The 11,387-nt window shown below is 50.5% G+C and overlaps 1 protein-coding gene across 8 annotated transcripts in view; it reads left to right on the forward strand.

Annotated features, from left to right (window-relative positions):
* Positions 1-11,387, forward strand: part of TRPC3 (transient receptor potential cation channel subfamily C member 3) — a 51,513-nt gene that overhangs the window by 33,936 nt on the left and 6,190 nt on the right. For 5 of the 8 annotated variants that reach the window (XR_006784800.1, XM_045830914.1, XM_045830919.1 and 2 more), the window contains 4 exons: positions 1,331-1,526; positions 2,838-3,047; positions 4,283-4,330; positions 6,064-6,147. Coding sequence is in view for 7 of the 8 variants with exons in the window: in XM_045830914.1 (XP_045686870.1) it covers positions 1,331-1,526; positions 2,838-3,047; positions 4,283-4,330; positions 6,064-6,147 (538 nt within the window). In the remaining variant the exon portion in view is untranslated. Of the gene's footprint in view, positions 1-1,330; positions 1,527-2,837; positions 3,048-4,282; positions 4,331-6,063; positions 6,148-11,387 lie in introns of those variants that run through there. The other 3 variants (XM_045830921.1, XM_045830916.1, XM_045830917.1) reach the window with 3 other exon arrangements.

Genomic DNA, 11,387 nt, shown 5'->3' on the forward strand with positions numbered 1-11,387 from the left:
GGCACGCGCACTGTGACACCACACGGTCGAGTGTTTTACGCCAGACAGTAACCGCAGGAGCAGCGGTCTTCACTCTGCCCTCGGCCCCCAGGGTCTAGCACCGCTTCTGGAACATGATGGGAGCTCCATCAAGACTTGTTGAACCAACGAATTCATAGACTAGTACCGAAGCCCATAAATCTGTAGAATTACTTAGAATCTGTTATAAGAAATAAAAAAAAAAGTTTTCATAAACCTTTCCTCCAGAAAAAGGACTTCCTTTTGTCCCCTCCTTGGCGATGGGATTGCACGTGCCCAACTGTTCAGTTTGAGGAGTGTCCTTGCTGCTCACAGACCAGCGGCTGCGGCGGGGTCCTGAGATAAACCTGCTGGTTCAGCTGGCGACGCCCACCGAGGGGGGAAGCGGGGACTTAGCCTGGGGAGGCAGCGGAAGAGTCAAGAGTCAGGGGTGGCTTATTTAAATTGAGGGGAAAGGAGAGGAATCTTTCATCCTGTCGCCTCCTCCTTTCGCAGCCAAGCATAACTTCCAGCTGGGTAATCAATCCTTGTGACAAGACAGATCATCCACTCGGGGCGGTGTCTGCGGCGAACAGCCTGTCCTCGCTCGCCCGTGGGCCTCAGGCTCCGAGTGCGCGCGCCTTAGTCCCCACGGCACTGGCAGGGACAGGCGTGTCGGCGTACTCCTCTTTTTTGTTCCAATGGTGCAATACCTTTTACTAGCTCCATCGTATTGTTTCACTTCAGACCATATCACCGCTCCCGTTTTGTCTAAGCCCGTAAGGCTGGACCTGGCTCCTTTGCCCCACGGCTGCACAGCGGGGCATCGTAGGGACCTGCCAGCATTATTTCCCCGCGCCCCTGGGTGGGTATTTGGGGTGCTCTCCTTCCTCCCCACTGCCGGCCTGCAAGGACGATGCTGGTGCATCCTTTTCTGGAAGTGGGAATATCATCCGAATCCCGACCTTGCTCACCTTTTGGAAAATCCGATGTAGACTCTAAGCCACCTACAAAATCACACCCCAGTGGTTGTCTTTCCAGGAGAAAGGACTGGGGATTGTATGACTTCTTCCCTGCTGACTGCAGAGAATCCTTTCTTGGTAACTTACAGAAAAACTGGGATTCAGCACCATTTGGTTGCGAGTTCCTGAAAACCCGAGAGAATGCTTTCTGCTGAATGTTACAGTGAAATAGCTCTACTCCTGGGTTTGTGCTGATGCTGTTTCATGATGGCGTTTTGCAGCGGTGGCCAGACCCTAACCTGGCTTTGCTTTGGACTTTCTAACTCTGAAAACGGCTCATTCGTTGACTGTGTACCTTATTCTTCCAACAGCGTGGAAGAGAGTTTCAAGACGTTGTTTTGGTCCATATTCGGGCTGTCTGAAGTGACTTCCGTCGTGCTCAAGTATGACCACAAGTTCATAGAGAATATTGGATACGTTCTTTATGGGATATACAATGTCACCATGGTGGTCGTTCTACTCAACATGTTAATTGCTATGATTAACAGCTCGTACCAAGAAATTGAGGTGAGCATGATTCCTGCCCGCAGTGTCTCTACTCACCACCTGTTCTACGCACATCATCACACGTGTGCTGTGAGCCCTGGGGGTGCCCCGCTCACGTGAACCAGGACGCTGGACCCAGGAAGAGAGAGCCCGACCCTTCTCTGGGTCTTTGTCCTGGGTAGACAGCCACACACACACACACACACCCCATTGTCCTCCAGGAGCACAGTGGGGGCCCATGGCCTTCCCCTCACTCCCAGGGTGTGTTTCAGAAGTTTCGAAATTAGTGCTAGCAGAAGCACTGGCCATTGGGAAGTTATTCTCCCCTAGGTTAGCCAGCCAACCCCCTGAAAGACCCTGGGGGAGGAATCACTAGACGTCTGGCTAACACTGATGGTGTTCTCATCCAGCCAGAATTCTCAGTATCCCAGGAATCCCTTTGCTTTGTGTTCTGGATTGGGCTCGTTTGGAACTTCCTTCACCATTCGATATGTGTTTTCTTATGTCCTCCGGTTTAGCGCTGGGCATCTGCTTAGTGCTTTGCCGATTGTTAAGCCCGTTGGGTCTCTGTGCGCTTCAGACACAGCGGGACGGTGCCGTCAAAGCAGGAGTGAGGTCCCCCAGCGTGGAAACAGGTGCTTGGCACGCTGGTTGGGTGTGGCGATGGCAGCCCAGGGCGTGTGAACCGAGTGAGCCCACTTCCTCCCCCTGGGGCCTCCTCCTCGTCCTTGCTTCTGGCCACCCTTCTCCCAGTTGGTATGTTATGCCCATCCCCAGGGGCAGCACCAAGGACCGAAGGAGATATAGGACAGGAGTAGGCCACGGAGGGCCCTTGTGACATTTGAAGACATATGGCAGACACATGAACCCCAAAGAGCAGTTTCATCTGAGTACGTTTTCCCCTTTGCTCCGGGGGTGTGAGGTGCTGTATCTACAGCCTATTGGAGGGGCTGGAGGAGGAGGGAGGGTGGCCAGGGTGTGGGGAACTGTTGTTGGATGTGCAGAGTTGGTGGTGGGTGGGGGCGACGGGAATGAATCTTTCCACCCTTCCCCGGTCCTGAATGACTCTTGTGCTTCGGCTTTGTTTTTGCGTGGGGGACAGACATTCTGGTTGAATTTCAGTGGGTACACACAGACGCTTATGGGAGAGAAAAATTGTTAAGACACGCATATTAAGAAAGTGATAGAATATTATACAGGACAAGAGAGACCAGTAAGTCACTTATCTATTTCAAAAGCACAATTTAGGTTCATTGTAAGACCCTACAGGAAGCAGTTACTAGAATTTTTAGTCTTTAAAATGAGTTCTCTCTTTTCTGTCTCATGACACAGGACGACAGCGATGTGGAATGGAAGTTTGCTCGTTCGAAGCTGTGGCTGTCTTATTTTGATGACGGAAAAACCTTACCTCCACCCTTCAGTCTAGTCCCTAGTCCAAAGTCGTTTGTTTATTTCATCCTGCGGATCATTAACTTTTCCAAATGCAGACGGAGACGGCTTCAGAAAGACATAGAAATGGGACTGGGGAACTCGAAGTCCAGGGTAGGTATCGGACCACGATCTTAGGATAAATGTCCTCTTTCTCCTTGTCTGTGATGTGTGTTCAGTAGTTTCCATGTGTGAGCTTAGAAGAGACCGAAAGTATTGTCCACGCCATGGTCTTCCATAGACTAATGCTAACACCTGTACAACGTGTCAGGAGGTCACTTAGTCTATGCCTTGCCTTTGGTCATGATTGCATGTAAACCTACAGATTCAAAGCAAGCAAACAAGAAACCTCTTTAACTTGTCGAGAGTGAACAGAACGCTCTGTCTCTTGTGTCCGTGCGTCTCAGTTGTCCTGAAGTGACACGGTCTGGACGGCGTGTTTCCCTCGCGGTTGCACATGCAGTCCCCACGGCCACTCATGGTTGCACATGCAATCCCCACGGCCACGGTCTTGCTGGAACAGACCCTTTATGGGGCTAAAAATTGTTTTCCTTCATTGCAAGGTCGCAGCAAGCCTACGAGCACCCTCAGATATTCACCGCAGATACCCCTTTTATAAATAATCTAGGCTGGTCTGTCCCTGAGTGGTCTCGGTAGAGTCAAACTCATCCACGGGGGTGAGTTTCACGGTAGCAGTTCCCTGTCGTGACCTCCGTTTCCAGAGACAGTCTGGGCGCAGGAGACAGACGGACATGGGCCGAGCCCCAGATGACAGTGAGCGAGGCAGACAGCAGTGAGCACATGGGGCTGTAAACACGGCCGGCAGCCGGGAGCCCCGAGACAGCAGCGCCGTCCTCGTGGAGGGCGGGCCTTCCTGAGCCGCAGGAGATGTGTGTGCTCAGCGGCAGCTGGGTGGAGGCTGGATGGGTGCCATTTGATTTCGCACGTCTTAAGACAGATGTGCCTTTCCAAGGTTTGCAAAACCCTGGCCTCTTATTTTTTTGAGAAGGTGGCTTTTGGAACCTTTGCACCTGGAGGTGGGCCCATAAGGCAGTGAGTGAGGCTGCAGGGCAGCGACTGGCTGGGACGTCCTGTGGTTTCCAGCGAGGCCCCGTCTGGGCCCCATGAGCGACGGTGTAGTGTGAGGGACAGGCGTCGGCGTCACGCCCGGCCTTGGTTTCTGGTGCTCGTGGCCCGTTGGCACGCCCCATGGAGAAAGAAGGCCCTCCATCGAGCTGAGCCTCACTTGTCCCAGCCGAGAGAGAGGTTCCTTCCGAGGGTTCTTGTGGGGATGACAGATGCACCACATTCCAGCCTCAACAAACGCCAGTGCCCTTCCTCGTTCACAGTGTACAGAGTGCTGTGCTGTGCGTTTGAACCTCAGGCAACGCTGTGAGGTAGGTGTGACCGTTACCCCCGTTGTATAGGTGAGATAACCGAAGCCATTAAAGTGATTCACTCACGCAAGGTCACGGTGCTAGCCAGCTCGGGCTGGGTGTGGGGTTCAAGTTCGTGTTGGGTGCCTAGCTCTTCCTGCTCCACCTGCTCCGCTGCACCTGGCTGCCTCCTGCTCACAGCTGTGCTCTGGCTGGGTTCCTGCCCCACCCCCACCCCCCTCCCCACCAGCTGCACCTTCCACTGCAGGGCGGCTGGTCTCTTAAAGGGGCGGGGCTCTGAATGCCGCCTTGGGCAAATTCTGCTCCTGCCCAAATGGACTTTGTTTCTCTGGGCGTTTAGTCACCGAGGTTTTATTATTTTCAAAGGAAGCCTCTCAAGGATGGGAAGACACGGCTCTTACACTTGACACCTTAGAGCCGTCTTCCTGTAGGCAGCTGGTTTCACTGACTCTGTGCCCGAAGTTGTGGTGATGTAGGACAAGCACTAACAGAGACGGCATGTAGATAGAGGCCAGGGGGCTTCCTGGACCCCCTGAAGGAAAGGTGGCATGCTCCACTCGGGGGTCAGCGGGAAGGACAGCTGTTCTCCTCGGACAGGTTGCTGGAAATGCAGGGAGGGCTGGGCTCTGAGCTCAGGGGCCACGCCCCTGGACTCCCGGCTCCAATATCTGGTTGAAAACTGCCATTTTGATTTTACGTTTTAAACTGTGCATGGAGCTGGACTTTAAAATCTCATAGACGTAGACACTCTCTGTGTACTGAACTGAGCACAGAGTTGGATAAACCGTGTTCCCGTTTTTCTTTTTTAGAAGAAAGGAAGGAGTCCCCAGAACGCTTTTGTAATCCAGCCAGCCTCGGTTGGCGGTCAGAGACTGACCCCTGGTGGCTCCTAGGAGAGTTCCCTTTGCCAGCGCCAGCGGAGGTCTCCTCCAGGCTCCACTGTGGCAGGACAGAGCAGGGAGGGTCCCCTTCCTTCCTCAGGCACCCACACTCCCGGAGTCGTGCCCCTGGGAGACCATGGGCTGGTGGGAGCGGAGCGCTGACCTCCAGGCACACCTTGTGTGGGCAGAGTGGTCCCCTTGCTGCCCCGCCCTGCCCCGTGCAGAATGGTGGTGACCACGTGCGCCTCCTGCCTCGGGGTCCTACCCACTCAAGTCAAAACGGAGAGAGAAAGAGAAAAGGAAAGAAAACCAAACTTCTTCAGCCCAGTTCTCTCCAAAGTTGTGAGCCTGGCTCAGTCCAAGGCCGAGATACTGGGGAAGATGTGTTCCTTGGGCAGATCGATGCGCGGGTCACCAGTTGCTGAAGGGTGCTGCCCGAACGTGCGGGTTCCTGTTCGGGTGTGGGAGACCAGCCGGGCTGGGAGCAGGGGCCGCCCCTCACTCCTGTGCAGCTTCGCCTTCTGGGTGCCCCAGGTTCACTGTGACAAAGCAGCCAAGGTGCCGGGGACAGTGATGCTTGCTCAGCACAAGCCGACTGCTCAAAGAATCTTTCCGGATGGTCAGCTTGGCTGCAGCACCTGCTGCCAACGTGCCGATAAACCTGAGCGTGTGGCTCACACTGACCTTCAACTTGGAAATAGATCAGGTCCCTTCCAAAGCTCGACTTCCACAAAAGGTTCCTCCAAAGGGGGGACTCCAGGAGTGTTATCGAGGAGAATGAAGTAGATTTATATTTTTGATTTTCCAAATGAATGTATTCTAATTTACTAGGTTAATTGTATTTTTTCCTAGTTAAACCTCTTCACTCAGTCTAACTCGAGAGTTTTTGAATCACACAGTTTTAACAGCATTCTCAATCAGCCAACACGCTATCAGGTAAGTGTTCACTAGACATCTCCCCTTGTCTGTCTGTAGTTCCGTGTCTGTGTGTGTGTGTCTGTGTGTGTGCATGGTGTGTGCAATTAGATTTTTCAGATGTACTATGAGAACAGAATAGAGCATGTTCAACTATGGAGGGAATTTTGTAAATCAGAGCCCAAGGTTTTTGGTTGAGGAGGAAGTTGTTTTGCTCTCTTGAGAACAAAATGTTGCCACAATTTCCGAAGGATGCTTACCCTCTGAGCGGGAGGAAGTGGGGTGAGATACGGTGTGTTTGGAAAGTAATGTTCTGATTCACTTCTTCAAATTCATTTCTTCAAATGGATTCTTAGGCCGTGCTGTTTCATCAGTGCTACTTTAAAATACCGTTTGCAATTTGATGTCGGATGTGCCATTTGAACACTATTTTCCAACTCAGAAGAGGTTCTAGTCCTTTATTTCCCATCTGGTTGATCACTTTCAATTATCCAGTCTTTAGATATATGATGTGTACAAGATCTCAAGAATGAGGAACAAGGAAGTTCTAATGTGTGGTGATGATAATGAATGATTATAATTCTGTTTATACAGTTTTTCTATAGCAGCAAATTCTGCAAAGTTGCTTGGCACACAGCCAAAGTCTGGCTTTTTGATGGTTATATATATTCCATTATATGGAGTTCTAAATTTGTCAGTCTTCTGTTGTTGGAAATGGATGCTATTGCCCATTTTAGCTGCTGCAAGGCGCACTGCAGCCAGTGACCTTGTACACATGACATTTGCGGTGGGGCAGTCTGTAGCACTGTCTGGCTACAGTGTAAGTGCATTCTGATTTTCTAAGCATTATCAAACTGATTTTGATGGAATGTGTACCAATTTAAATTCTTAAACTAAATCTATGAGAGTGCCCGTATCCTCCTTAATTTTCCAACAACGTGTTACCAAAGATTTTTCTCTTGCCCAGATGGTGAAGATGGTATCGCAGTGTAGTTTCACTTTACATTCTTTATCATGAATGAACTTGACCCTCTTTTTACTGTTAGTGTTCCCTATACTTAAGATCCAATATCTCTCTTTTGGTGGGCTTTTTGCTATGAATTAAGACGAATTCTCTTAAGGATTATTTTACAAAATCAGTCCTTTGTGCCATGAATTGAATTCCCCACTTCCCACCCCCCAGTGTGCTGTGTCTTTTTAATGGTTATGGGTGTTTTCCCCAACTTTCTGATTTTTGTGTAGTCAATTTTACAAATGTTTTTATGATGTCAGATTTTGTGTCCTGTTTAGAAAGATCTTCCACCATACGAGAAAAAAAAATATGTATTTTCTTTAGTACTTCCATGGTTTAACTTTTTACTGGAAGATAGTTGATCCACAAAGAAGATATTTTGATGCAACGCGTGAGATGAGGATTCCGATTTATTTTCCGGACGATGGCACAGCGGCCATGCTGAGTCATCTACCTTTTCTATCCATTTAAAATACCACCTTTATCATCGACTAAGTTCCTGTGTCTATTTAGAGACAGTCCTGGGCTGTCTGTGCTGTAGAACCACATCATCTTAATTCTTATAATTTAAAGGAAAATCACACCAATAAAATACATACACACACTCCCATGTCCTTACTTCAGGACTCTTATTTTACGTGGTTTCTCAGGCTCTTCTGTCTCGTTTATTTGTTTGAACTTTAGAGTCTGCGTGGCCAGTTTGCCAAAGACCCTGTTGGTGTTTTCACTGTGACTGTGTTAACCCAAGAGTGAACATCCTTGTCATGTTCTGCCTTTCTCGTCAAGAACATGATGTTTACCTGTCCATGCGCTCCGGTCTTCTCCGGTGTGCTTGGTGTCACCTCAAAGTGACCCTCATAATGCTCGTATTAATTAGGGTCCAGTTTGGTGCGAAGGACACAGAACCACCAAATACACCAGCCAGTGAGTGGCTCAGAGAAGACAGAAATGTCTTTCTCACGTTCAAGAAGTCAGGAGGTGGCCATTCCAGGCCTGGTAGGGTCCCTAAGGATGTCTGGGACCCAGGCCTTCTCTACTGTGTCAACCTCTCTCCCCGTCTGACAGGTTCTCAGGGCCCAGGAAAGCTGTTGGAACCCTGGCTATTGTTTCTGGATTCCAAGATACAATTAGAAGGCAACAGGGAAGGAAGAGAGGCCTCCTCCCTAGAAGGAGCTTCTATAAAGTAGCACAGATAGCTTATCTGCAGTGGAAACTAAGAAAGAAAGTTTCAATTCCAAGTGGCCTTGTGCCAAGCTAAAAAACAAAACAAACAAAACAAAACACAGGGAAGAGAATTGATAGTGCCTGCTGAAGTGGATTATGTCGTTTGTCTTGCGCTTATCTTTGTGTCTTTGCACATAATGGTATCTCTGTTACTTGGTTTCCAAGTTTCAAGTGTTATCTTTTGACCCTCCGGCCCTAAAAGATGAGAAAATCAATGTGCTTGTTTATCTTGTATCGTGTTCCCCCTTCTCCTCCCAGTTTTTGCTGGTTAAATCATTAGAACTGTAGGAGAGGGAGGAAAAAAAAACCTTCCTCTACCCATCAGGTTTGGCACCTAAGGCCTGTGAATTAAACTAGCAGAAGACAGATTAATGGGAGGGGGAAACAGCTTATTCACACAGGCTGAGCTCGCAGGCAGGGGAGAAGAGCAGTAACTGGGAGGGGCAGCGAGAACGTGGGGTTCAGATACCTACCCTCTGGGAGAAGCAACGAGACACAGGAGCTGAGGTTTGGGCTCCTGGGGGTGGGAAGTCCTGGGAGGTAAACAAGTCCGTTTGCAGGAAGGATGGTGCTGGGAGAGACAGGTCGGCAGCGGCTCTGGGAAGGGTGGCTTGTGCAGACCCGTCTCCGTGCCAGCCTTCGGTCCCGGTGACGGTGCCCGAGGGTGGAGGGTGAGCCCTTCCCCGGGGAAGCTGACCTCCTGCTTTTGGGGGGTGGGAGGGGCCGAGGTCACCCTCCTCATGTTCTGCTTCTCAGCGGCCTTCAGCTCAAAACAAGCCTTCTGCCCCTGTGGCATGTTTTGGGGTGGCCTCTTCTGACCCCCTTCCCTGCTCTGCCAGGGGTGCAGCCCACCTTTGTCAGTTGGAGCCCCGCAGCCGGTCAGTTTGCCAGTCTTTGCCGCGGTTTTCAGTTCACCTCTTTGTTGCCTGTTAGTGTTCTCGTAGAGTCTTCAGGAAGAGATCGTGGAAACTATGTTTTCTGCGTTACTTCGTGTTCTCAACTATTTTCTATTTTCTGTATGTTTATACTGACCAGCTGTAAAATTTTTGGACATGACTATTTCTTAACGCATGTGTGCACCTTGCCCCCACTCCTGCAGTGGCATGCTCACGGGGGGCGTTTGAGGCCTGGCTGAGTGCTTTCCGGCTGAGGTTGCGGTTCGAAGGACCCAGATTTTATTTTTATATCTTTTAAATCCAGTAACTTGCTCTTGATCGTTCCGTAGATGGCTCTGTGTGAATTTTCCCGACACACAGTACAGCTGTTCCATCTGCAAATTCAAGTCTTCTCTTCTCTCTGAATGATTTTCTTGAGTTACATCTTGAAACATTGTTTTTGCTCCATCGTCTGGGGTTTCGTCTTCAGACTCCAGCTAGGTGCCTGCTGAGTCTCCTTCGCCTGTCTTCCACAGCTACCATTTTTTTCTCTATTCCCTTTCACGTTTCAGCCAATTCTCCTTTTGCCTCTTCTTTCTAAACTGTATTTTGTCTTGTCCCTCTGCATGTGTGCGACCTCGGATCTACCTTTCATTTCGGTGGTGATTTGGGTTTTCCCTTCTTGAAAGTTGTCCGCTTATATATCATCTCTGCCTCCCTGAGGACTGCTGGACAATGTGACTTTTCTTCATCATTCCTCCTTCAAACCTGACTTCTAAGCTTCTGTAGACTTTATATCAAAAGGTCAAGAAAGAAAGAGTTTGTTTCTCTGTTTATGACTCTCCTTGTTGCTTTTGCGTAATTTAGAAGAAATTCCTAAACTCCCTGGCGAGTTCAAACGTCTCATGGCTGAAAACTGTTGCTTCTAAAGGAGACGACTCTCCCTAGATGCCCAGGGGCCCTGGGATCCTGCGCCGTTCGTGTTCTCTAAGGACAGCGGTTCTCTGCGCCGTGGCGCCATCCTCCCTGCCTCCCGGAAAGCGATGGTAGGGAAGGAGGAACTCAGAGGGAAAAAGTCTCCATCAGCTGTTCGCACACCAGTCGAACTTGGCCCAAATGTCTTGGTTATCTTTAGGTAAAACCTCTCGATTACGGACTCCGTGAGTGACAACTACCATTGGTTTAGTTGTTATGTGATTTTAATACACAACTTGCCTCAAAGAAATTCCAGGTCTTACTCTGCTAGACTGGGGGATTTCTCCTTGAAAGCGGTCCCTGTGGGATACAGTAATTCTAATGCTGCTACCAGGATTCAGAGCATTTTTGGACTATCTCTGAAGAATCGCCCAACGTCATGGAAAGGGCTGACCTTTGTCCCTGGTTCGAGCAGCACATCATCTTGGCATTCCCACCAGCTGTCTTTCCACCGTGAACTAAGGGACAGGCGGTTTCCACGTGGTGTCACCTGCGGGGCGAACCGGACCTCAGTCCAGCGTGAGGTGACTGCTCGCCCTGCGGCAAGGCTCACACTTGGGGCAGGGGTGCCTAAGTGTGTGTGAGCCGCAAATGTGCAGGTGAAACTCTTTGCGGGGTGCACGGAAGGCCGAAAACACACCTGGTCTTGAAGGGGGAGAACTCTGAGCGGGTGACCACAGTCTCCCCCGCAGCTGGAAGGGGAGACGGAGAGAGGTGCGCCTGCCCGCTGCCCGCTCCTGGTGGGGGACTGTGACCCGGGGGGCTTGGCTCGGGACGTTTCCAGGGAGCCCGAGCCCTGGGTGAGCTTCCAGAATGTTTTCTTTCCCCGTTATCATCCCTCTGGGCCCAAATGTTAGTTTCCATAGCCTTCTTCTAGCATGGTTTCCGATAAGGTTGCATAAATAGTTTAGAGAGATTGTACTAGGGAGTGTAGCGATCTTAGTCCTCAAACTTGATCTCTGCACGTGACGCTAACAAGAGCTGACCTCTTCTAAGCAGGAAGGGTGCTGTTACGTGCATCTGACTAGTTAACGCACGCAAGGCGGGAGCGGAGTCTCGCGGCCCCCATGGCGCCGATGAGGACAGGGACGCCGGCAGCGTTGCAGCCCACGTCCGCTCCCCGGCTGGAAGGGAAGGCCCGCGTTCGGGAGGAGGCCAGCGGGCAGACACGCTCG

This window comes from Phyllostomus hastatus, unplaced genomic scaffold (assembly GCF_019186645.2).
Source record: "Phyllostomus hastatus isolate PE091 unplaced genomic scaffold, TTU_PhHast_1.1 phas_contig_159, whole genome shotgun sequence".
Classification (NCBI taxonomy): Eukaryota; Metazoa; Chordata; class Mammalia; order Chiroptera; family Phyllostomidae; genus Phyllostomus; species Phyllostomus hastatus.